General features: G+C 51.4%; 1 protein-coding gene across 1 annotated transcript in view; it reads right to left on the reverse strand.

Annotated features, from left to right (window-relative positions):
- The window catches only part of KIF9 (kinesin family member 9), a 46,864-nt gene that overhangs the window by 18,323 nt on the left and 1,474 nt on the right, over nucleotides 1-27,067 (reverse strand). The window contains 15 exon segments of the mRNA XM_065398489.1: nucleotides 1,704-1,834; nucleotides 3,750-3,840; nucleotides 4,711-4,766; nucleotides 6,215-6,319; nucleotides 6,842-6,910; nucleotides 8,281-8,358; nucleotides 10,414-10,478; nucleotides 12,401-12,548; nucleotides 13,582-13,674; nucleotides 13,785-13,868; nucleotides 16,231-16,455; nucleotides 17,413-17,519; nucleotides 17,657-17,822; nucleotides 17,981-18,081; nucleotides 20,335-20,401. Of these exon segments, the coding sequence (XP_065254561.1) occupies nucleotides 1,704-1,834; nucleotides 3,750-3,840; nucleotides 4,711-4,766; nucleotides 6,215-6,319; nucleotides 6,842-6,910; nucleotides 8,281-8,358; nucleotides 10,414-10,478; nucleotides 12,401-12,548; nucleotides 13,582-13,674; nucleotides 13,785-13,868; nucleotides 16,231-16,455; nucleotides 17,413-17,519; nucleotides 17,657-17,822; nucleotides 17,981-18,081; nucleotides 20,335-20,401 (1,586 nt within the window).

The following is a 27,067-nucleotide window of genomic DNA, read 5'->3' on the forward strand; positions in this document are numbered from 1 at the left end:
TGAATATACAAGTGTCTGCTTGGAGCAAGCAGCAGGCAGTGGACCCCTATCCACCCTCAATGGAGCCCCGTAGCAGAGTCCAGAAGACCTGGCTTAGCCCCCAGTCCAGTTTAAGGAAGAAGAGCGGAGAGTCTCCTTAAACTGGCCTCCGGGAGTCTGTTCAGCAAGGGACACCCAGTGTGAGATGTAAGAGATGACAATGGAAGCTGCATGTTAGTGTGGAGAAGCACTCTGGCATCAACCAGGGCAGCACACTCCAGCACCCCTCCTGGACCCAGAAACGTGCAGGGGAGATGCCCCCCACTCAGGGGTACTAGGACTGAGGTGGTGCCTCCTTCCCCCATGCAGTCTTGGGGAACAGCTGCAAGGAGAAACCAGCCAGAGACTCCAGCCAGCAGGAGCAGAAGCAGCTAGAACAGGGGCCTCTGGACATTCAGAGAACGTTTTACTGTTCTGACTGGACTTTCTCTGCCCTGTGCTGATGGGCTGTTTGCGCCAACCCTCCCTCTAGTCTCTTTAGCTCAGGTTCACTCCACATTTGCGCCTCTTACTCTCTTCTCCCCCCCCCGTCCCTCTCATCCCCCTTCCCTTTCCATTTTGCTGATCCCCTTCTAACTAAACCAACCCAACAACAAAATCATGGCACTAACATGCCATGTGCTGCCATCACATTGGTCACTCTGCTGGTGTGTTCTATCCCTTCCCCATCCTATGCCTGCCTGGGGGAGGGACTATCTACTACTCTGTGTCTGTACAGCACCTAGCACAATGGGGCCCCATTCTTGGTTTGTCCTTAGGTGCTACTCATAATAAACATGAGTAGCCGTTTGCAGTAAATCCTGCACATACCAGACTTCCACAAAACCAAACGGATTTGAGTCTGACGCTGACTGTGCAAAGACACATTCTGAGGAGCAGGTTTGATCTTTGTCATGGGCGGTACGTAATGGAGGCTCAAATCTCATGCCGCCAGTGGGGCAGTAGTGGATTTGAGGCCCCCAGAAAAATCTCCCCCTGCCACAGCCACAGGGAAAGAGGCACTCTCACTCCCTGTTATGGCCGTGGCAGGGGCACAGAGCTTTTCCGGTCTTCGGGCAGCAGCGGGGGGGGGGAGGGAGGGAGGGAAGGAGCAAGTGGGGGCAGGGCCTGGGGGGAAGAGGCGGAATGGGGGTAGAATGGGGGCAGGGCCACGACGGAAGGGGCGGAATGGGGTGGGGTTATGGTGGGGCCACGGTGGGGCCGTGGGCAGAAGGGGCGGAATGGGGGAGAGGCTTGGGGCTTGGAGCTCCGGCCAGGGTGGAGCTCTCAGCCCCCTTCGCGCCCACCCGGGCCAGGGCCATTGTGGGGAGGGGCTGAGAGCAGCGAGTGGGGACGTGGCCTTGGCCAGAAGAGGTGGGGCAGGGTCTAGCCTCCCCAAGGGGAAGCTTCACCCGCTGCCCGTCGTCTTTGTGATCAGGCCACAACCATGTATCAACACCAATCCTAGTAGGCCGGGACCTCCTCATTGAAACAAGCACAGAATATCACAAGGGCTATTGGGGCTGTTTCTCCACAGCCTTCTCCCTTGGGTAGCTACTTACCCCTGTAGGTGTAAAGCAGCCCATAAATCCCTGGTTATGTCACTGCCATAGGGAAGATTTTCATGAGTGGAGAAAGACACCTGACTAAAGGAGAGGGAACCGCTGTTTTACATGTCAACTCACCTAAGCTGCTCTTTGGCTTTCTTGGCTTTAACTTTCTTCCCGCCGGGTTTGGATAAAGGAGCAACTCCAATCCCGAAGCCCTGTCCGTCCACTTCCCCCACTAGATGGCCCTCTGCATCAACCAGGCCTGCCTGAAAACAGAGGGGGCTGAAGATGTGAATACAGAAGTATTAGCCCTGCAGATGTCCAGCTTGTGAGAATTAAATACTCTGCTCAGAGGGGTAAGTCTGTCCAATTCCTTAATCTAAATCCAGATTCACCTCATGGCATCTTGGTGGAAAAAATCATCTTAAAGGTGAATTGAGAAGCAAAAAAGCCCTTGGAATTATTTTCAGATTCATGTGCTGAGTGCTCCCACTAACTAGGTTTGGAAGAAGTAGGGACTTACATCACAGAAACAGGTTTAAATTAACGTTTAAAATTTCTTCCCCACGCCTTTATTAAATCCTGTTGTATTTTCTGTTTCTTTGAGGATATCCCAGAATGCTTCATTCTGACACCTCACAAACAGGGCCGGCTCTGGCTTTTTTGCCGCCCCAGGCAAAAAAGCCTCCGGCCGCCCCCCCCCCCCCCCCCCGCGGGGGGGGGGGCGGAGCTGGGGGGGGGGCGAGCCCCGCCGGGGGCTCCGCTCTCCCGCCGGGGGGAGGGCAGCCGGAGCCCCGGGGTGAGGGTGGCGAGCCCCGGCGGGGGCTCCGCTCTCCCCCTGCCGGCCGGGGGCAGGGCGCCGGAGGGGAGGGCGGCCGGAGCCCTGGGAGGAGGGCGGCGAGCCCCGGCGGGGGCTCGGCTCTCCCCCCCCCCCCCCCGCGGCCAGAGCGCTGGGGGCAGGGCGGCGAGCCGCGGCGGGGGCAGGGCGGCGAGCCCCGGCGGGGGCTCCGCTCTCCCCCCGGCGGCCGGGGGCAGGGCGCCGAGGGGGAGGGCGGCGAGCCCCGGCGGGGGCTCCGTTCTCCCCCCCGGCGGCCGGGGGGAGGGCGCCGGAGCGGAGGGCGGCCGGCCGGAGCCCTGGGAGGAGGGCGGCGAGCCCCGGCGGGGGCTCGGCTCGGCTCTCCCCCTGGTGGCCAGAGCGCAGGGCGGCGAGCCCGGCTGTGGCCCCGCTCTCCCCGGCGGCCCGAGCGCCGCGCCGCCCCCCTCCAGGTGCCGCCCCAAGCACCAGCTTGGTTGCCTGGTGCCTGGAGCCGGCCCTGCTCACAAATACCAGAAATCTCACTGTAATCATGGTGTCACTAATAATATCAGAGAATGACGCACTCTGGGTTATCTTCATTCAACGAAGGAGAAGTTTGCAAGAGGATTTCATAAGTAAAATCTGATTTCTGTCAGTGTCTCAACAGCACGGCTAAATGGCCCATTCAGCACAGAAATCTGCTTAACTCACATTTCATTTCTGTTTTCCAGATCAGCTTCAAATTAAAGCCTGGAATGGGGTCTGCCTGGAGATTGTGCAGTTTTGTGTTATAATAATACTTCACATTTCTATTGTGCCTTTCTTCTAAGGATCTCAAAGCACCTATAGTTAAGCCCCACAACTCTGCAAGGTAGATAATTATTCTTATACCCATTAAGTGAATAAACTGAGGCATAGTCGAAGCATGGAAGTAATCAGCTCAGAAGGTGAACGTTTCAGAAAGTTAGGACAAACTAAAAACAAGCTGATAGTGAAAAATGTCTTGCATCCTAAGCTACATAAGGAAATCCACATCTGCCTTTAGGGTGGGGTACGTCTCCTTTATGCTGCTCCAACAGTGCTAAGGGATCATAGCAGGGCCAGAGGATCTAGCCCAGTATTTTACAACAGACAGACATGCAGGCAGGCATTTTTGATGTAATCGTTCTCATGTATTTTCCTTTTCTCTATTTTATAAACCACCCTGTTAAAATACTGGGCCAGATTCTCTGCTGGTGGAAACTGGTGCAGCTCTATTGACTTGTAGCAGTTCTGTTCTTCTGTAATGCCCATCACCATGGTAGCTCAGGGCCTTGGATTTCAATGGTTCCTCTCAAGTAGTGTAGGAAGAATTTGAGGCAGAAGGTCAAGTCTCAGAGCCCTACCTTCTGAGCAGCAGTAATGGCTGCAAAGTCACCTTTGTCTATCAGGGTGTATTTGTTTCGTAGTCTGGCTTCCACTTCCTGCTCCTGTTGGCTGGGGAGAGATAACCGCCCTTTTCATTGTGCTCAAGGGAACATTTCATACAGCCCCAAACTTGTAAATGTGTCATACTTCAAAAGAAAGCTGTGTCTAATATCACCCCATGTCTATCTCTGCTCTCCTTTCCTCCTACTCCCCCTCCTGCTTCCTGCATTCTTCCCAAGCTGCTCTCCTTCATGCACCTGTTCTGACCTCCTTCTATTTTCTTCTTCCCACCTTTTTTCCACACTGTCCCTTAGGCCTGGATATCTCTTCTGTTAAGACACGTATACATTTCACTAGCTTTTGAAATACTTTAGGGAGCCTTTTTTATGGCCCAAATAACATGACTCCACAGTAGTTTAGCCCTGGAGGGTGGAACCACCATGAGAAGACCTGATCTTCTTGCTTTATTTTAACCCCATAAAAGGATTCCCCGAGGTACAAAATCCATGCAAAACACGAACACATAGATCTGGACCAGTTTGGATTCCTGTGGAACAGGAATGCCCCCCCCCCCGTGACATACCACAGACTTGCCACTTCCCTCCTCAAAGCCCAAATCTTCCTGCAGTGACATCGTGTTACTTTTGTAACTGTAGCATCAGACACCAGAGCACACTTAACCAATTCATGGAGCCCATCATCCAAGGACCAGCCTCATGATCTATCAGTGCCACGGGGTTAGCCAGCAGCAGCTTCCCCCTGACCAAGCCATCAGGAGCTGGGCTGAGCGTCTCACAACTACAACTTATTCGCTGCATATTCTACAATGACATCACCAGCGGTGTCATGACACCGTGCTGTGCTGTCACAGACAGAAGCTTGGTGGAGAGTTTCTAAATCTCCGTATCCAATGCACATACCCCGGCTACACCATCTTACCTTAAAATCACTTTGAACTGGTTAAATACCTCTTGGATTTGCCTGATGTTCATTATCTGAGGAAGAAATCCGTACATTGAAGATCTAATGGGAGACAGGTCACATTCACTGTGCAATGTTTAAAAAAACTTGCTCTGTAAGGCTGGTTCAAATACTATAGAATCCCAGGGCCCCCTTCTCTAGCCTCAGGCTACAGATAACTTAACCCTGTATCCTGCACCGGGAAAATCAGGCCCCGTGTGGCTCTGACCATCACTCATTGTTTAAGAACAGAGGAATCTATCTGATAGGCTGAGGCAGGTGCCAGCTGTGAAGGTATCCTGTAGGACCCCAGCGGTCAGGAATTGTTAGCCAATTATCAGCCAAAGTGTAACACACAACATTACGCAGGAGGCAGCTTCCAACCCTCCAGGCCATGCAGCTCTCTCCTCACTCACAAACTGCTGAGTCTATCTAAAGTACTTCTCTGGTTCCCAGCGCCAGAGCATCTGAGCCCCTCACAAGCTTTAATGCAGTGCTATTATCCCCAGTTTACAGACTAAGGCCCAGATCAATCAATAGAAGTTAGGAGCTTAAATGCCTTTGCAGATCTGGGCTTAAGGCACTTACACAGGGTCATACATAGAGTCTGGGACTTAGAGCTCCCAAGTCCTAGGCGAGTGGCCTAACCACTGGACCATCCTTCCTCTCTAGGAAGTCTTGAAGTACATTCTCCCCACTCCCAGAGAAGCATCATTCCCGCTAAAAGATTCCATGACCCCACTAAGGACATCTTTCCCTATAAGAAACTCCTCAGTCCTTCCCATCTCCTACTTAGGCTGACCATCCCTGACCCTAAAAGACTCCCTGGATTCCACAGAAGCCAACTCTCCTCAACCCCCATCAGCTGCAGGAAAATTTTCTGGGACCTTTGAGGGTGGGAGAAAAGCAAAGAGTAGAGAGACAGGGCTGTAGTGCCCCAGAAGTTCCCCTCTCCCAAAAAAGGTGGAACACTTTTTGAACAATACTTTGGGAACACATCTCTTTGCCAGAAGCTGGGAGTGGATGACAGGGGATGGATCACTTGATGGTTACCTGTTCTGTTCATTCCCTCTGAGGCACCTGGCATTGGCCACTGTTGGAAGACAGGATACTGGGCTAGATGGACCTTTGGTCTGACCCAGTATGGTTATTCTTATGTTCTTATGACATGGTTTTACCCAGATGGAGAATTCGGACACTGTCTTTTTAAGGACGTTCAAAGCAGACCATCCCACTGAGTTTGAGGCCAGGGTGGAAGCCTCCTAGAGCTTCCTACTCACTTAAGGGGAGATAAGAATGAGAGGAGAAGGCAGGTGTCCAGAGTTTCCCTGTAAATAACAGGGAAGTGTTCAAAAAGTTAGTGCCACCTTTAATTCTAAATTCAGTTCCTCCACAAACTGATTTCATTCCCTCTAGCTGAAAGAGCCTGGAATCCAGCCAACTATAACCAGCTGAGCAAGTTGTCAGTTAGGTAGCTACTCACATCAATATCATCTGTGGCTCCTTCTAGGTACCTGCGGACTTGAGAGTTAATCTCTGCTATCTGGATTTCATTCAGAGGGTCATAATTCACCAGAGAACGGTTGACCTAGGGATGAAAAGGTGAACAGCTGAACTGCAACAATTTACAATAAGCTGGGCAAATGCTAGCCTGACGGTCACCTGGCTGTGCTCTGCCTTGCCATGGCAGGTTTAATTCTTAGACTTTGCTTCCCACCCTGTGGACTGGCTGGGCACTGGACTCTGGAGTTGGCTGGGAGTGGTGCACTCCCTGCCTCTCCCTTCTGAGCAAATTAAGGACAGGCACTGATGGGTTTTGAAAGGCTATACTGTCTGGCATCCAGGACTCTGCGGGTTAATGACTATGACATGGAACCTTGTGGAATGGGAAATGAACAAGAGGGAAAACTGGTGGGGACCCCTTAGAACTCTGTCTAAACTCAAAGGACTCCACTGGGGACACAGTGGGAAAGCAAAAGCTTGACAAGCATGGATATAACTGATCCTAGAGATAAATTAAAATCAAGATAAAGCACACACTAATATCCCCAGCAAGTTGGCTTAGAGAGAAAGCATAGGCAGCAATTAACGGCTGCAGCCTGTTCCTTACCAAGCTGTCATGCATGGCTAGTTCCTGCTTCAGAAGAACAATCTCCTTCTCCAGATTCTTGACCATCCGCTAGCAGGAAAACAAAAAGATGCCAAGTGACCAAGTGCTACTAGAGAAAGAACTGTCCAAAGCCACTTCAGATTGGCTGCTGGCATGGGCGTAGTTTGGTGGGGGGCAGGGGAGGTGTTGCCCCCCCAAATTGCAAGCCTAAGGCAGGCGTGGAATTTGCCTCCCCATTGGCTTGACTGGAGCTGCCCCCCACAAATATAGATGTCAAACTACACCTATGGCTGCTGAATAAAATCTCAGCTGCGTACCAACTCCCAGAGAATTCACTGCTGGGCTTACAGCACTGAAATGGTGAGTAAGTGATCTGGAAATCACTTGGCCTTAGTATAGCTTCCAGCAGGCAGCCTCCTTTGCTGTGTCTTGAGCCACCCTCTGTAAAGTCACTTTAAGCTTTCAAGGGAAAGCCACCTGTTAATCTAGTCAGTGCTTCACCGATCTGATGCCCCTATACTGTGGTCTTTCTGGATTACATGGCATTATTTTGAAAACAGAAGGCACAGAGCCCCAGTGCTGCTTTCACTGAAGGCAATGCCAGTTTTGCCACTGACTTTAACAGCAATGCATTATGCTAGCAGATTCACACGGCATACTTGAGACCTGCATGTCTCCCTAATCTGGAATATTTTAAAGCTTTGGCTATTGAGGGGGCAATTCCCATTGAAACTCAGTGGGAATTAATTGCCAAACTGCCCTTTGTGCCTTTGCAAAGCTCCCACTTAGCATCCACATGTAATAATCTCATTAAATGCATTTCAGTTCTTTTCCACTCAGTTCATCAGGCAGCAAAAGAAAGGGAGCTGAAGAGGAAAAGTTTGTTGCACAGTCCACAGCCTCGTCTGAAAACTCTTGGAGGAAGCTGCTCTATGTGGTTCTCTGCTTCCACCTACTGTGGACAGACACGTGAAATCGGACAGTTCAGTACAGCAAGGTTTTCTCCTGCCACGTGTGCTGTGCAGCAGTGGTTCCCATAGTGTGGTACATGGACCACCAGTAATTCATCGAGCACTTGCTGGTGGTCTGAGGAGAACTGGTTGTACACAAAATGCCAAGTCTCCTCCCTATTTTAAAGTGCATTAAAAGAAACTAAAAGATATTGATTACTTTTCTAATGTTACTTTTCCATGTGAATAATTGCTGTAGTTGTTGCAGGGATGTTGTGTGACCAGCCGTGGGAAAGGAGGTGGTCTGCAGGGTCTCAGATAGGACTGGAGATGATCCTCTCAGTGGGAGGGAAGGTGTCCATGGGACAGTTTCTCTATTAAGCTGTGATACACATGATGACGAAGCTTGGGAAGTGTTGTCTTAATTTTTCCTGGATCTGAGAAAAAGAGAACCTCCTTTCTTCCATTTCCCTTCAAAAATATACATACCTCTGGGTCGTATTTCTCATTGATGGCTGGCTCCGTTGTGACCCATTTCATTCTGGTAGCAAAACGGAGAGAGGACAGCTGAAAAACATTACAGTTTGCCTATCAACCACGAAACAAGTTTGGGTCACCAGACCAGACTCAAAAACCTTTGCTATTTTAATGCTATAGGATCCCAGAAGCTAGAAATGGAAAAGCTATATCATTGTAGGCCACCATTCTACACTATCCCCATTCCAGGAGTAAGTTGCTTCTAGATGATTATTCATCTTTAGATGATGACTTTAGATGGTAAATTCTTCGGGGTGGGGGACTGTCCTTTCTGTTATATGTGTGTACAATGGGACTGGGGCTTCTAGGTGTCACTGCAGCACGAATAATAAATAACAATAATGATATCCAATAGCAGAGAAGATTGTATGATAGGTCATTTAGTTTCAAAAAATGTCTGCTAGTTAACTCCTTCCCTGGTAAACTGCAGAATTCTTCCCTTCAATACTTTATGGTAGTGTTTTGTTCGGCCCAATTTTAAATGACTCAAGCAATGAGGCTACCACCAACTTCCTGTGGAGAATTATTCCAAAGCCTAAGTGATCTCACCATGAGGAGGTTATTGCTGGTACTAGCATACCAAATTGTTTGTGTAGTTGCTACCAAGGACCAAATTCAGCCCTGGTGTAAAGTGGGATGGCTAAGGCCCTATGGAAATCACAATTTCACAGACTGAGCGGAAATCACAAAATTAGCCCATTACCGTGATTTTTCCAACAGCGGGGAGATGGAAGCAGGCATCTGCGTGCTGGTCTTGTGCATTGTGTGGCTCATAGTGCGGGGCAACGTCACATTGGAGCAGCAGTTCGGGGGGATATGGCAGCCAGCTTTATGTGAGGAGAGGCACAGTAGCCAGCGCCACTGCCATTTGGAACATGAGCAACCGCGGCCTCAGCGGGGAGGTGGAAGCAGGCATCCGTGCATGCCAGTCTTGTGCTCTGTGTGGCTTGTAGGGCGTGTTCCAAGTGGCCGCCGCACTGGCTACTGTACCTCACATAAAACCAGCTGCCACGTCCCCCCAAACAGCTGCTCTGACATGACACTGACGTGTGCCAGGCATCACACTGAGCATAAGACCAGAGCACAAATGCCCATTTCTTCCTCCTCACTGAGGCCACAGCTGCTTGTGTTCCAAGTGGTGGCAGCACTGGCTACTGTGCCTCACATGGGTCCCCCCCCGCACTGTTCCTCCAAGGTGATGCTACTGCGCACTACCAGTTGCACTGAGCACAAGACTGACGTGCACAGATGCTCACTTTTGCCTCCCCATCGTTGGAAAAATTGCAGCACTTCGCGAGGGACTTGGCTGCCAGGCATATTCTATGAAAATCAACACTTCATGCGTGGCACTACTGGGCATTTTCAAAAAAACATCTCTGATTATAACAGGGCCTTAAGTATAACTATTGACTTCACTGTGTGCTGTACAGTTCCACACCCATTGTTGGAAAGGTACAAATAATAATAATACATAACAAAACTATGCATGCTTAGATCCAGGCTGAATTTGGCCTTGAGTATTTATCTGGGTGAGTCTCGTTTTCCCCTTGGAAGATTAGCATCCTCAATGGATGGCTTATGTGGCCACAAAGTGGCCTTAGCAGACTGGAAAAACCAGCCCCATATAGTTCCATGCTGCATTTGATGCAATGTCAATGATTTTGTTGAATTCGACATGATACTTCCCTTGGACCTCAAACTACAGCGCTGTGCATGCTACAATTTAATCATGGTTATTGCTAGCATGATTTTGACTGTAGCGCAGACAGGACCAAAATGTCTTTAAATGAAGGACATCATTTCTGAAGGAACTCTCTCCACTTACAGGTTTCAGAGTGGTAGCCGTGTTAGTCTGTATCAGCAAAAACTGACCCCCCACTTGGTTAGGCAACTCCCATCTTTTCATGTACTATGTATATATATATATATATATATATATACACACACACACACACACACACCTGCTACTGTATTTTCCACTCCATGCATCTGATGAAGTGGGCTGTAGCCCACGAAAGCTTATGCCCAAATAAATTTGTTAGTCTCTAAGGTGCCACAAGGACTCCTCATTGTTTCTCTACTTACAGTCTCCTCTATCTGAGCAGCTTCACCATAGATATTTGCCACCAGGACTGTATTGCAGTTTCCCCCTGAAAAAGACAGCAAGGGGGAGGAATGTGACTTCCTCTGTGTTGGGTTCCCTCCTGGAGAATTTTACATTCTGTAGTGAGTGAAGAATGAAAGACACAGCACGACTACAATGAACATAGCTAGTTTGTAATTTTTCCTCCAAGGACACAGGAAGGGTTATCAGTGGTGACCATGAAAGATAATGTTCATAAGCATGGTGGTATGGAACGAGTTAAGGGAATAGCCAATATTCTGGCTCCAGCCTTCTGAGTTAGTGTGAAGTATGCGGCAATGCAAACTGTAAATGGTTGGAGTGGGGTAAAAGCTGAAAGATGGAATTTTAAAAGCACTCAGTGTTGGCCTCTCATCCAATGAAATCAGAGGGAGGAGCAGGATTGGGCCAATGCTGAGAGCTTTGAAATTCCACCCTAAATTTGTATGATATCAGTTCCTTACTGCCAACGTCTACAGCCTGTCTTCAGTTGCTTTCTCTATTCAGACTGTGTTATACAGTGTTGTTGAAGTGGATTCCTGTCCTACAGATTCCAGATGTAATTACAGTTTTTGCATTTATCATGTTTGCCCAGGTCCTGATCATCCTCAACTCCTGCAGGACTCAATGAGAGTTGATAGCACCTGCAGGATCAGAACTTTGAAAGGACTGTGGTGTGTTTTTAAAGTATTCTCAGCTGAGAAAAGTTTAGTAAAGTTTCTACTGGCTTGATCAGTATGAGGCTTGTGTGTACTGTGACAAAGTTCCTCCTCTATCTTGGTGGGTCCTGCGCTTATTGGCGGATTTTCTTGCCTCAGAGATTCACCATGTGGGTTGGGGAACAGCCCAGAGACCTTCCCCTCTGGAAGAACCCACAGTCCAGGTCAATTGGGAGGTTTGGGGGGAACCCGGGCCCGCCCTCTACTCCGGGTTCCAGCCCAGGGCCCTGTGGACTGCAGCTGTCTATAGTGCCTCCTGTAACAGCTGCATGACAGCTACAACTCCCTGGGCTACTTCCCCATGGCCTCCTCCAAACACCTTCCTTATTCTCACCACAGGACCTTCCTCCTAGTGTCTGATAACGCTTGTGCTCCTCAGTCCTCCAGCAGCACACCCTCTCCCTCTCAGCTCCTTGCGCCTCTTGCTCCCAGCTCCTCACACTCGTCCCACAAACTGAAGTGAGCTCCTTTTAAAACCCAGGTGCCCTGATTAGCCTGCCTTAATTGATTCTAGCAGCTTCTTCTTAATTGGCTCCAGGTGTCCTAATTAGCCTGCCTGCCTTAACTGGTTCTAGCAGGTTCCTGATTACTCTAGTGCAGCCCCTGCTCTGGTCACTCAGGGAACAGAAAACTACTCATCCAGTGACCAGTATATTTGCCCTCTACCAGACTCCTGTACCCCACTGGTCTGGGTCTGTCACAGTACGTATGCCTGATGTTTCATTAGGGTAAGAAAAACAGAAACCACTGCTAATTTTTCATGTTAGACTATTAACTGAGGGCTTGTCTCCACAGTGATTTAGCGCATGGCCAGCCAGGGCGTGACTCTATCGTGCACTAGCTTGCCGCGCACTAACTGGCCGTGTGGACAATGCTACAGCACACTGTAAGTTCAGTAGTGCGCTTTGACATACTGCTGTTTGACATGGGTGCACATCATTGAAATGGTGAGTGATCTGGAAATCACTTTGCCTTGGTTTAGCTTGTTTGGAATGGTAGGAGGTCAAAGTGCACGATGGAACTTTTAGTGTGTTATAACAGGGTCCACAGGGCCAGTTAGTGCACAGCAACCTAGTGCGCTGTAGATTCACACTCTGGCTGGCCACGCATTAAATCACTGTGTAGACAAGCCATCAGATTGACTGAGCGTGTTTGGTCGTGGCTTGATCTCCCCAGGAGAACCGAAACCAAGGTATTTTCTCGTCCCTCTATTCCGATTCCAGGTCCTTACCTAATGAATCCTTAAGGGCATGGGTGAGCTTGCTCTGCCGGAAGGGGACGTGGTCCCTCTTACGATCAGCCAGTGCAATGATAGCTTGCTCAAGGAATGACAAAGATTTGTTGATATATGTGGCTTCTTTCAGAACCTGCCCCTCGGACTGCAAGAAAGACCAAAAGGCAAAAAGTTTCCACATGCATCTTTCTGGGTGAACTGCGAAAGAGTGTGTCCCTCACTGGGCTTACAGCTCTGATTGAAGTGGAGGATAAATGAGATGATGAGTCCAACACAGACTAACTATGAGATTCTAGATCCTGAAGGGCTTCCTGCAATTTGAGAACAAGTTCTTCAGGGCTGTGATTTGGCAATAACAAGTCTGCCAGAATATTGGCTTTCCTAGTTCTGAAAGGGGAAATCCTCCCTTTGTCACAAGGCTGCCCGGGGATTTCTTGCTCAACACAATATAGTATATCACAGGGGAGCACTGAAGGTTTAAGTTGTTCCCTATTCTTCCAGAAAGGCGATTGCATCAGTCTCCATAGTATCACCAGAAGCAGAAGGATTTCTGCTTTCAGTGCAGTTGCAGAATGAAGCTGAATTACAAAGAGTTCCCCATAAGGCGGATGGCTCAGGCTCTTGCCTAGACTGAGCAATGGCACTGTTGGAAGGAATGATCGAGCAGGAGAGAGTTGCATGGAGGATGGAGTTTTGCACATTTGGACTTGATAAAAAGACATTACAGCTACTGAAGATAACCGAGCTCCTCTGATGCTTTCATGGGGTTGAGATTTGTCATGGTTCCTCCTATCTACTGACCAGGGGGTTGATTCTTGTGTCAAGCACAGATTCTGAAAAATCTTCAGCTCCTCATGTGCAACTGTGGTAAGGGGTTGCTGACACATACTTAAGGATTAACAACTGAAGAGTATATTTAACACCAGAATCAAGCCCCTTCTCGTCCTGACACCAGATTCCCAGAAACAAGCTAGAATAAAATTCTGTTGGCTAAAGCAGAAATATAAATTATGTTCACTATCAGCCTCCTTTAGAGGTAAATGTTCAATGTGACATAAAGGGAATTGAGTTTTGCTGTTTCCATTAACTATAGTGGGAAATTCCTCTGACTCCACAGGCATCACTTTAACAACTGGACCCATCTCTTAGAGAGCAAACATTTTTTCCCATCTGCTTACCCCAGTCTTCCCCAGTCTCTCTGAACCTGCCAGATCCACTAGGTTAATTTTTGAAGCAGTGTATTTGGCATCTGACAAAATTCTGGAATGAGACTGGGAAAAAATTTGTATTTAGCATTACACACAACTGAAGTAGAGTACACATTTAAATTCTAAAGACCCCTAGATTTCTGAGCCCCCAGGAAACCTGCCAGCAGACTTACCTCAATATAGATAGTGAATATGCAATGGGACCTGGATGAATTTTTATTCAGAGTATGTTCACCTATTATTCTGTTGGTCTCACCCTGAAAATGAAGATAAAATAGAGGACATTATTTTTATTAAAAAATAAAATAAATACTAGTAGAATAAATGTGAAGGGAAGACTATTGAAGTCACAGTTAAATAAACAATGCTTGTATCTTCAATACGTAGAGATAATAATAAAATTGGTCACTTATCCACAGCCTTCTATCTGAGGCGCTCCCAACATCTGTCTATGGTAGGCATTTCTAGCATGGCTCTCGAAGCACATTACAAATATTCCACTCATGAAGACAGGTAAGGGATCACTACTTATCTCTCATACTGCTTCTTTGAACATTCCATATTAACTAGATTCCCATCCTTGGGGCTCAGGTTCCTAGTGTGAAAGGGGCCAGAGCTCCCCTAACCCTCAAAAAATGTGGCCCTTTGAGGAACAGGCAGGCAAGGCTTAGTGCGTCCATGCCTGCTTCCGTTCCTTGATAAGCATGAGGCAAAGATCTCCCCTAAATGTAATAGACACCCAAGATTACTTATAGGATAGGAAGGGACCACAAGAAAATGAATCAGTCACTGAAAATGATGCTGTGACAGTCTGTGATGGCTGACAGGGAGCGTCACAGTGGAGCATGGTGAGAAAGGAACTGAAGTTCTAGAGGGCACCACTAAGGCACCTGTAGTGGGTCTCAAAAGGCGGCCAGCCTGCTTGTGTCTCAAAGCCTTTGAGAACTAGAGGAGTTCTTCCCTGCCTCATGGTAAGGAGTCGAGACCCCAAAACAGGAACCCAGTCAAGTTGGTGTCTTTAGAGAAATGTTCTTATCCCTCAAGTATCAGAGGGGTAGCCGTGTTAGTCTGGATCTGTAAAAAGCGACGAAGAGACCTGTAGCACCTTATAGACTAACAGAAGTATTGGAGCATAAGCTTTCATGGGTGAATACCCACTTCGTCAGACGCAGCATCAGACGAAGTGGGTATTCACCCACAAAAGCTTATGCTCCAATACTTCTGTTAGTCTATAAGGTGCCACAGGACTCTTTGTCGTTCTTATCCCTGTTTTACAGATGAGGAAATGGAAGCACAGAGCTCAAAGGACAAATTTTTCAAAACTCAGTCTCCCTTCTTGTACCCACAATTTGCAGACACAAATTACGGTGGTACTGTTTAGATCATTTTGATGTCTGTGTGCCTAGTTATCTCCAAAAACTGCTCTGGCATTTCTCTTGACTCCCAGGTCTTGTTCAGTGGTTTGAGTACTGGCCTGCTAAACCCAGCGTTGTGAGTTCAATCCTTGAGAGGGCCACTTAGGGATCTGGGGCAAAAATCTGTCTGGGGATTGGTCTGGCTTTGAGCAGGGGGTTGGACTAGATGACCTCCTGAGGTCCCTTCCAACCCTGATATTCTATGATATGTCTCCCGTTCTAGAAATCAAGAATGATTGTTACTAGTAACCCAGCTGACTACCCAACGTGAGCTTTTTCAGAACACCTGAACATAGGCTCAGCAATTAGAAAGCAAAAAAAGGAAGGGTTTAAAAGGGCTTGTCAGTTATTGGTGAAACATGCTTTCTACATAGGGAGCTAACTATTCAACTTCCTCTTGTCCAAGCTAAGGCCCCTATGTGCGAAATTGGTGCAGATGTATGTATGCCTCCTAGTTTCACCTGCCCAGCTATCTGAGTGTCCCCTCTGTATGACTGACTAGATGTAGGCATGCCATGACTGCCCCATTTATCTGTAGAAAGTGTCAATGGTAGGTGTCTTCGCTTGGTATGGGAGAGCGTTGACTCAGCCAGGACAGCTGGCAAGCATTTTTTCAAAAAGGAAAGACAACACAGTTCAGACAGTGGTTCTGCTCATTAGGATACCTTACAGACTGTCCTTTGCACTCTGCTTAAGCTGCTCATTGACTTCCTAAATGTGATCACCAGCGCACTGGAAACAAGCCAGCTTGCACTCCCAATCCTGGGCTGCTCTAGGGCTAGAGAGGCCCTCAGCATAATTTAGACAACCCTGGGGACCTGTCTAAGTTACAGCAGCCTCCCTGGCCTGCCCTATGGGCCACAATGCTGCCTGGAATCTCCACAGCACTGTGTGCTGCAGCCCCATCCCAGACACACCTCTTCCACCTCCAGCCTCACCCCAGCACTGCCAATATACCAGGACTTGCAAGGGGGTTCTCAGACAGCAGCCGTATGCTGTTTTCCACAGTATCTGCACCAGGGGAACCCTCCCTGGCCGGAACCAGGGGTTTTATGCCGGGGCTGGAGAAGAAGTGAGGATCTCACCCATGACTTCCCATCTTCTGCTCTAACCCCAGACAACTTTCCTTTCCTCAGCTAAATCAGCAAAAATAAACATAAAAAATAAGGATGAGAAATAATAGTGAGTCATTGTTTTATCTTACCTCAAACAGGAGATTTAAAGCATCTTCCTCGTGGCTGGCTGGATGCATAGATAAGCCCTTCACAAAGACACCCTGTGGGTACTCCACTACAGCCATGTGAGTGTCACCGGACATGTCATGAGGCATAGTGGAGAGAAGGTCGAAGAGAGTCTCATTGTAGATTTCCAGGTAGGACATTCGGACAGTGATGGACTGATCGATGCGTTCTTCAACTGCCCTGAACACCTGCACAGATCATATGCTTGTCAATGACAGTCTGAGTTCACAAACAAGGTTCCTATCAATTTGTGGCTTTTCAGGATGTGAATCACTATAAATCAGTCAGTCAGTATATGGCACACTCTCAGCAGGACTGCAGCGGCTCTAATAAGATTTTCAAAATTATTCTGGTTTTGAAAATATTATACCTTTAAAGGGACACTGTCAAGGGTAGGAAGCCTAAAACAAGAGTTTTCTGTGATTTCTCTAAACAGTAAAGAACATTCCATTTGCTGGCTGAATTGCTTTTTTCTACTTGCATGAACAGCACTTACACTAACACCAAGGAATATAACTAGTAAAAAATTACTCGGGCGGGAGTTAAGGACAATATAACAATGAGCTAATGAGATCAGCTCTGTGATGCAGGAATTAGTTATTTTTTATGCTCGGAAAACACCTAACCCAGTAGCTACTGGAAACAAATAATAAAACGTTCTGTTGCAAAACACCTTCCAGCTTTGGTTTGTGTAGGTTATGTCAGCCCTTCACTCTGCTTTTCAGCTGTGCTTCTGTGAGCAGGCACACAAGAATCTTCACCCAACAGAGTGCCCTTTTGAGAGGTTAAGAAAGTTGCACATCATGACATCATGTTTATGTTGCAACAGGATGACATGTCCGCATGTCGCAATGCAACGTCATCTCATTGCATTGAAATGTCACCTCTCTCACGGCACAAGATCACAGTGTTACAATGAAAAATCACAATGGAACATCGCGATGCAACATAATGATGTTTTATTGTCCCACAACTTCTTTAAGGACCTTATAATATCCATCTCCTGTTAAAATGATTGGTGGTGACCTTGTAGCCCATGTTTGGGGTGGTCAACAAATTTCTCAGGACTGAGAGGACAACAGATGATATGACAGATGTACTAGTTTCTCCTTCTTCCTCTCCTTTCTAATTCAAACCTTCAGTACCTGCTGTATAGCTCGGGGTATGATTCCTCTATGCTTGTAGTTTTCAGTTGCTCCTGTCATGGTGTATGTTTTACCAGCTCCTGTTTGCCCATAGCACATTATAGTGCCTAGAAAAGTTTTAAAACAAAAGAATAAATTCAGTAGAACTCATTCATTTCTCCAATGTAACATCAAAGGGATCTTATCCTCAGATGGGGAGCCCCACTATTTCTTAAAATAACACAAATATCAATTAAAAAATTACCATTATAGCCATCCAGAGCTTGGGATACCAAGTCCCTAGCTACTGCATCATAAACCGAATCCTGGGAGGCATTGTGAAGAACACCATCCAGTTTAAAGGACCAATCAGTCTGCTTGTTATTGACGACTCCTTTCTTAACATCTCTCCTGATGTAAATATCTATGCTCTAAAAAGACAGAGATGAAGAATGTTGATGTGCTACAAGAGATATTGGGCCAAATTCATCCCTGGTGTAACTGCAGCAGGGTTAGTCCTCATTTCTGCTACCATAACTTAAATCAGAGTCTAGATCCATTATGCTCCTGATGTCTCTTGTTCCTTTACCTTATTGTCTGGCCCATACTTGATCATGTCTTGAGGAAAATTAGCTGTTGGCTTGACTCGCACAAATGCATGTACTTTACTTTCTTTTGCACTCATTGTAACTAAAAGAAGGGGGAAAAGGGAAAATCAGGTTTACAAGAAAATACTGTGTTCCCTAAAATACAGTTTAAATGCTTTAATCAGCAAAAGGTAGGCTGCAGTGTCATCAATTTTTAAAATAAACTGTTTACAAATGTTAAGCTGTAGTTTCTAACTATGGTTTATTAAGAGGAACTATAGGCACATATCTAGCCTAAGCAGGGAAATTTTTAAAGTCAGAAAAGTGAACATGTAAAAATAGAACATGCAAAAACCTTCTTAGTCATTACAATTTCTTCTTGTGCATCTGAATTCTAGCTATTTACTGACACAAACAAGCTTCTCTTCCTGCTAGTCCTGCAGAACAAAACAGCTACAGGAGAATGAAATGGATTCTATTCTGCCTCATGCATCATCAATGCAACTCTCAGCTAACGGCCGGATTCTGCTCTCTGATACAAAACCATTGACATTGATGCAGTTAGGCCATCTTTACAGTGGTGTACCTGAGTGCAGAATTTGGCCCTAGGTTCTGTCAGCAAACTTTTGATCACTGGTGAATTGAGAGGCAGGGAGAGCCCAGCTTGATTTTCAGATCCCAGCGTGAATAAGTGATGCTGACAGCTGGAAAAATAACCTTTTCACCTGTAAACAGAGCACTGGAAGTCACTGAGAGAGTATAAATGCAAAGACCGAGCCATGTAATTCTTACAGTAACAGGAGGATGTGTTAAAGGCGCAGTGCTACAGCAGCAACAATTTAGCCACAAACTTTTAATGAAAATGTTTTACATCAGACATAGGATTTTGTGATCCATGGACAAAAGCTGCTATGTTATTTATTCATTATTAATTATTATTATTATTTCACTATGACACCCAGATTCTCTGATTAAGATTATGGCCACTTTGTGCTAAGCACTATACAGACAGAGAGATAAATGTGGTCCTTCCCCAAACAGCCTGCAATCTGAGAGTTGCCTTAACTTGTGCAACTAGTATGGGCACTGTGGGCCTTGAACAAAAGGGAATAATTGAGAATAACTAGGAATGCTCTGGCCACACCTCCTCCTGCCCGGCCCTACCTATTCATGGACCACTCCAGAACACCCCCCTTTGTAGGGGCTCTGCACCTCCCAAGGGCATAGATAGCATAAAGTGGCCATTACACAGGGGTGAATACCCCTGGGGTGTTGTATGTTAGCATATCAGCTTTCTAGGGTGATCATTTGTGTATTGTTCACCTAAGATCAAATGACCTGAGACAGGGTTACAACATTACCGATACCATGTAGAATAAGGCTCTGCATTCCTTACACTGCTTTAGGTGGTTTATTATCCATCTGATTCATTTTTTAAATTAATAATAAAATATAGACATTTCTTTGTCTCATGATCATTGAAAAGCACCTTTCATGTGAGGCTCTCAAAGCACTTTACAAACAATCTGAATGGCTCAAGAAACACAACCCAGGGCATGGATGTGTATTCATTTCATATGAGGGGGATTTCTCTTTAATTGTACCTAATGATTCCCTTGTCATTTTCTTTGGCTCTTTGGTTTCGCACGATTCTGCACCCTGGTTCTCTCTCCCTAGAGTTCAGTAATGGTTGGATGCAAATGCTTTTGGTGTGCACTCCTAAAATAGAGGACATCTGGAAGGTCAAATTCTAGTTTCAATTAACCCTCTCTTAATGCACCAAATGACAATATTCTTTTCATTCAGATTCCTCCTTAAAACTAAACGAGGCCCAAACCTGGCACCCTGAACCCAAATCCAATAGGATTTTCTGGAATGGGGATCGGATCCAATGCACCACTACAACCGTGTGTTTTCTGGCTCTGGTTTAAACATGGCAGAAATATCATGAAAAAAGTTATTTTTGTCAAATTTTAGCCCAAGACATTGAAAATCTCACACGAACAGCTGATTTTCAAGAATTTAAAATGACCCAATCCAAACCCAGTTCAGTTTATATCCCAAACTCCTAGCATAATCCGGATCCAAACACCTCAAGATTTCCTTCTTTATCAACACTCCAGCATAGAGGATTATTAAAACCTTTACATTGCATTGACATATGACCATTGTCTGGTGGTATGTCAGGCACTGTGTCTAATTCATACTGTTAATCTAATTTAGGATACAATCCTGTGAGCCCGAGATGCACAAAACTCCCACAGGACTCAATGACAGTTTCACCAACTAAGGACTTGCAGGATTAGACCCTTAGATTGGAAAATTCTCACCATCTCATCAGACTCATGATACTCACCAACTAATACAGATAATGGCTAGTGGGGACACCTGGAGGAGATGAAACAGATACACATGAATATGCACTTTCTATGTTATTACTTTAAAATGTATTTAGTGCTAGTGAACAACTGCTAGTCCCGGAGAGTGAAGTTCTTTCTTTATCCAAAGAACAGGTACAGTTCAGGTAGTGGTACTGTAATCTTTCACAGTACCACAGCAATAGGCTTCTACCTTGACAAGAAGATTGTGAGGATAGGTGCACTGTTTCTTTAAAGCCGTAGCAAGAAGCCAGGCAGGAAGAGGGAGCTGGAGAAGGTTCTAAGCAGAAGCTCTAAGGTGAAGCACAGAGAGGGAGAGAATAGCCTTGGGGCTAATGCAATTTTTCTTATTCTAATAAAATTCCTCGTTCAGTGTTAGAAGAAAGTGACTCCTGTGACTCTTTACCATTGACAGAAGGTTCACAGCTATGGATAAGAAAGGGAGTTCAATCTCCACAGCCCGTTCAGTCCTTGCAAGGCCTTTCTGCTGTCACTGCAACAAGGATGCCAATTAGTGTCACTTGTGATGGTTGTTTTTGTCACATGGGCACCTATCCACTGATTGAGATCCACCAAAGTCATTCCACACAGGCCACCAAATAGCCTTTCAACTTTGTCAGCAGACAGGCTTTTAATCAGTGACCTAGAAGTACAAGGCTCCATAGACCATTACCAATCTCCCAAGCCATGTAGTCAACCAGGTTTTTTAAATGCCTGGGACGTGGTTACAGAGCCAACAGTGACACAGGGCTGTGGGATTAGAGATGGCATGAGGATCGTTGGGATGTGGGTACAGAAATGGAGGTGATGCAGGGGTGAGAACATGGGATGCAGGAGCCGTGGCAATGTGAGCTCAGGAACAGCTGGGACATTGGGGATGGAGGCAGATATGCTACAGGGATGAGGATGGTGGTGACATGGGAGCAATGGCAATAGGAGATAGGAGATGGCTGGGACACAGGGAAGAGGACGGTGTGATCCAGCAAGTGAGGTTGAAAGAGGTGATGATGAGGGGTTGGTTGGGATGTGTCGATGGTGGCGGTCATGCAGGGACAGCGAGATGCATAGACAGTGGCAACACAGGGATGGCTGGGATGAGGGGGAAAAAACAGTGGCAATACAGGGATGGGTGGGAAGCAGGGATGGTGGTGGTGATAGGGAGATGGTTGGGATGTGGAGACGAAGATGGGGACACTGGGAAAGTGGAGGCAGTAATTGTTATGGCTGAGAGATGGGGGTGGCTGAGAGGTGGGGACGAGATGGCTGGGAGATGGGGATAGTCACAGGGAGATGAGGATGTCTGAGAGATGGGGTTGGTGACATGGGGACAGAGATGGCTGGGGAAGGGATGGGGACAGTGACAGGGAGATGGGGATGAGGACAGGGAGACAGGGTGGAGACAGGAGATGAGGACAGGGAGACAGGGTGGAGACAGGAGGATGGGGATGCTGGGAGGTGGGGACAGGAATGGGGATGATAACAGAGGGATGGAGATGGCTGGGAGGTGGGGATGAGGCTGGGGGTGGGCACAGAGGGATGGAACAGCTGATGAGGATGGGGACAGTAACAGGGATGGGGGTGGCTGGGAGGTGGGGATGAGGTTGGTGACGGGGATGACTAAGGGGTGGGGATGGGATGGGGATGATAACAGAGGGATGGAGATGGCTGGGAGGTAGGGATGAGGCTGGGGGTGGGGACAGAGGGATAGAACAGCTGGTGGGGATGGGGTCGGTGACGGGGATGGTGACAGGGGAATGGGGATGCCTGGGCGTTAGGGACGGAGGGCAAAGATGCTGGACGGTGAGGGTGGGGATGGAGACAGGGGATGGGGGTGCTGGGAGGTGGGAAGGGGCCGGGGGATGGAGACCAGGACACTGGGAGTGGGGATGGGGAGAGGAGATGGGAACAGGAGTTCTGGGGCCGGGGGATGGAGACAGGGGTGCTGGGAGGTGGGGAGAGGAGATGGGAACAGGGGGGTGGGGAAGGGGGAAGTGGGGCCGGGGGATGGAGACAGGGGAAGGGGGCGCTGGGAGGTGGGAAGGGGCCGGGGGATGGAGACCAGGACACTGGGAGTGGGGATGGGGAGAGGAGATGGGAACAGGAGTTCTGGGGCCGGGGGATGGAGACAGGGGTGCTGGGAGGTGGGGAGAGGAGATGGGAACAGGGGGGTGGGGAAGGGGGAGGTGGGGCCGGGGGATGGAGACAGGGGAAGGGGGCGCTGGGAGGTGGGGATGGGGAGGGGAGATGGTAACAGGAGTTCTGGGGACGGGGGATGGAGACAGGGGTGCTGGGAGGTGGGGAGAGGAGATGGGAACAGGGGGGTGGGGAAGGGGGAGGTGGGGCCGGGGGATGGAGACAGGGGCGCTGGGAGGTGGGAAGGGGCCAGGGGAAGGGGGCGCTGGGAGGTGGGGATGAGAGATGGGAACAGGAGGCTGGGGACGGGGGTGCTGGGAGGTGGGGACGGGGGATAGAGACGGGGCGCTGGGAGGTGGGGACGGGGGATGGAGACAGGGCGCTAGGAGGTGGGAAGGGGCCAGGGGAAGGGGGCGCTGGGAGGTGGGGATGGGAGACGGGAACAGGAGGCTGGGGACGGGGGCGCTGGGAGGTGGGGACGGGGATGGAGACAGGGGCGCTGGAAGGTGGGAAGGGGCCAGGGGAAGGGGGCGCTGGGAGGTGGGGAATGGAGACAGGGGCGCTGGAAGGTGGGAAGGGGCCAGGGGAAGGGAGCGCTGGGAGGTGGGGATGGGGAGGGGAGATGGTAACAGGAGTTCTGGGGACGGGGAATGGAGACGGGTGCTGGGAGGTGGGGAGAGGAGATGGGAACAGGGGGGTGGGGAAGGGGGAGGTGGGGCCGGGTGATGGAGACAGGGGCGCTGGGAGGTGGGGCCGGGGGATGGAGACAGGGGCGCTGGGAGGTGGGAAGGGGGCGCTGGGAGGTGGGGACTAGGGTGACCAGATGTCCTGATTTTATAGGGACAGTCCCGATTTTGGGGGCTTTTTCTTATATAGGCACTTATTACCCCCCACCCCCGTCCCGATTTTTTACACTTGCTGTCTGGTCACTCTAGTGGGGACGGGGATGGAGACAGGGGCGCTGGGAGGTGGAAAGGGGCCAGGGGAAGGGGGCGCTGGGAGGTGGGGATGAGAGATGGGAACAGGAGGCTGGGGACGGGGGTGCTGGGAGGTGGGGATGGGGGATAGAGACGGGGCGCTGGGAGGTGGGAAGGGGCCAGGGGAAGGGGGCGCTGGGAGGTGGGGCCGGGGGATGGAGACAGGGGCGCTGGGAGGTGGGGACGGGGATGGAGACAGGGGCGCTGAAAGGTGGGAAGGGGCCAGGGGACGGGGGCGCTGGGAGGTGGGGACGGGGGATGGAGACGGGGCGCTGGAAGGTGGGAAGGGGCCAGGGGAAGGGGGCGCTGGGAGGTGGGGACGGGGGATGGAGACAGGGGCGCTGGAAGGTGGGAAGGGGCCAGGGGAAGGGGGCGCTGGGAGGTGGGGATGGGGAGGGGAGATGGTAACAGGAGTTCTGGGGACGGGGAATGGAGACGGGTGCTGGGAGGTGGGAAGGGGCCAGGGGAAGGGAGCGCTGGGAGGTGGGGATGGGGAGGGGAGATGGTAACAGGAGTTCTGGGGACGGGGAATGGAGACGGGTGCTGGGAGGTGGGGAGAGGAGATGGGAACAGGGGGGTGGGGAAGGGGGAGGTGGGGCCGGGTGATGGAGACAGGGGCGCTGGGAGGTGGGGCCGGGGGATGGAGACAGGGGCGCTGGGAGGTGGGAAGGGGGCGCTGGGAGGTGGGGACTAGGGTGACCAGATGTCCTGATTTTATAGGGACAGTCCCGATTTTGGGGGCTTTTTCTTATATAGGCACTTATTACCCCCCACCCCCGTCCCGATTTTTTACACTTGCTGTCTGGTCACTCTAGTGGGGACGGGGATGGAGACAGGGGCGCTGGGAGGTGGAAAGGGGCCAGGGGAAGGGGGCGCTGGGAGGTGGGGATGAGAGATGGGAACAGGAGGCTGGGGACGGGGGTGCTGGGAGGTGGGGATGGGGGATAGAGACGGGGCGCTGGGAGGTGGGAAGGGGCCAGGGGAAGGGGGCGCTGGGAGGTGGGGCCGGGGGATGGAGACAGGGGCGCTGGGAGGTGGGGACGGGGATGGAGACAGGGGCGCTGAAAGGTGGGAAGGGGCCAGGGGACGGGGGCGCTGGGAGGTGGGGACGGGGGATGGAGACGGGGCGCTGGAAGGTGGGAAGGGGCCAGGGGAAGGGGGCGCTGGGAGGTGGGGACGGGGGATGGAGACAGGGGTGCTGGGAGGTGGGAAGGGGCCAGGGGAAGGGGGCGCTGGGAGGTGGGGATGGGGAGGGGAGATGGTAACAGGAGTTCTGGGGACGGGGAATGGAGACGGGTGCTGGGAGGTGGGGAGAGGAGATGGGAACAGGGGGGTGGGGAAGGGGGAGGTGGGGCCGGGTGATGGAGACAGGGGCGCTGGGAGGTGGGGCCGGGGGATGGAGACAGGGGCGCTGGGAGGTGGGAAGGGGGCGCTGGGAGGTGGGGACTAGGGTGACCAGATGTCCTGATTTTATAGGGACAGTCCCGATTTTGGGGGCTTTTTCTTATATAGGCACTTATTACCCCCCACCCCCATCCCGATTTTTTACACTTGCTGTCTGGTCACTCTAGTGGGGACGGGGATGGAGACAGGGGCGCTGGGAGGTGGAAAGGGGCCAGGGGAAGGGGGCGCTGGGAGGTGGGGATGAGAGATGGGAACAGGAGGCTGGGGACGGGGGTGCTGGGAGGTGGGGATGGGGGATAGAGACGGGGCGCTGGGAGGTGGGGCCGGGGGATGGAGACAGGGGCGCTGGGAGGTGGAAAGGGGCCAGGGGAAGGGGGCGCTGGGAGGTGGGGATGAGAGATGGGAACAGGAGGCTGGGGACGGGGGTGCTGGGAGGTGGGGATGGGGGATAGAGACGGGGCGCTGGGAGGTGGGGCCGGGGGATGGAGACAGGGGCGCTGGGAGGTGGGGCCGGGGATGGAGACAGGGGCGCTGGGAGGTGGGGACGGGGATGGAGACAGGGGCGCTGAAAGGTGGGAAGGGGCCAGGGGACGGGGGCGCTGGGAGGTGGCGACGGGGATGGAGACAGGGGCGCTGGAAGGTGGGAAGGGGCCAGGGGAAGGGGGCACTGGGAGGTGGGGACGGGGATGGAGACAGGGGCGCTGGGAGGTGGGAAGGGGCCAGGGGAAGGGGGCACTGGGAGGTGGGGACGGGGATGGAGACAGGGGCGCTGGAAGGTGGGAAGGGGCCAGGGGACGGGGGTGCTGGGAGGTGGGGATGGGGATGGAGACAGGGGCGCTGGGAGGTGGGAAGGGGCCAGGGGAAGGGGGCACTGGGATGTGGGGACGGGGATGGAGACAGGGGCGCTGGGAGGTGGGAAGGGGCCAGGGGAAGGGGGCACTGGGAGGTGGGGACGGGGATGGAGACAGGGGCGCTGGAAGGTGGGAAGGGGCCAGGGGACGGGGGCGCTGGGAGGTGGGGATGGGGATGGAGACAGGGGCGCTGGGAGGTGGGAAGGGGCCAGGGGAAGGGGGCACTGGGAGGTGGGGACGGGGATGGAGACAGGGGCGCTGGGAGGTGGGAAGGGGCCAGGGGAAGGGGGCACTGGGAGGTGGGGACGGGGATGGAGACAGGGGCGCTGGAAGGTGGGAAGGGGCCAGGGGACGGGGGCGCTGGGAGGTGGGGACTGGGGATGGAGACAGAGGTGCTGGGAGGTGGGGAGAGGAGATGGGAACAGGGGGGTGGGGAAGGGGGAGGTGGGGCCGGGGGATGGAGACAGGGGAAGGGGGCGCTGGGAGGTGGGGATGGGGAGGGGAGATGGTAACAGGAGGCTGGGGACGGGGGTGCTGGGAGGTGGGGATGGGGGATAGAGACGGGGCGCTGGGAGGTGGGGCCGGGGGATGGAGACAGGGGCGCTGGGAGGTGGAAAGGGGCCAGGGGAAGGGGGCGCTGGGAGGTGGGGATGAGAGATGGGAACAGGAGGCTGGGGACGGGGGTGCTGGGAGGTGGGGATGGGGGATAGAGACGGGGCGCTGGGAGGTGGGGCCGGGGGATGGAGACAGGGGCGCTGGGAGGTGGGGCCGGGGATGGAGACAGGGGCGCTGGGAGGTGGGGACGGGGATGGAGACAGGGGCGCTGAAAGGTGGGAAGGGGCCAGGGGACGGGGGCGCTGGGAGGTGGGGACGGGGATGGAGACAGGGGCGCTGGAAGGTGGGAAGGGGCCAGGGGAAGGGGGCACTGGGAGGTGGGGACGGGGATGGAGACAGGGGCGCTGGGAGGTGGGAAGGGGCCAGGGGAAGGGGGCACTGGGAGGTGGGGACGGGGATGGAGACAGGGGTGCTGGGAGGTGGGAAGGGGCCAGGGGAAGGGGGCACTGGGAGGTGGGGACGGGGATGGAGACAGGGGCGCTGGAAGGTGGGAAGGGGCCAGGGGACGGGGGCGCTGGGAGGTGGGGACGGGGATGGAGACAGGGGCGCTGGGAGGTGGGAAGGGGCCAGGGGAAGGGGGCACTGGGAGGTGGGGACGGGGATGGAGACAGGGGCGCTGGAAGGTGGGAAGGGGCCAGGGGACGGGGGCGCTGGGAGGTGGGGACGGGGATGGAGACAGGGGCGCTGGGAGGTGGGAAGGGGCCAGGGGAAGGGGGCACTGGGAGGTGGGG

The sequence above is a fragment of the Emys orbicularis genome, chromosome 2, assembly GCF_028017835.1.
Source record: "Emys orbicularis isolate rEmyOrb1 chromosome 2, rEmyOrb1.hap1, whole genome shotgun sequence".
Lineage (NCBI taxonomy): Eukaryota > Metazoa > Chordata > Testudines > Emydidae > Emys > Emys orbicularis.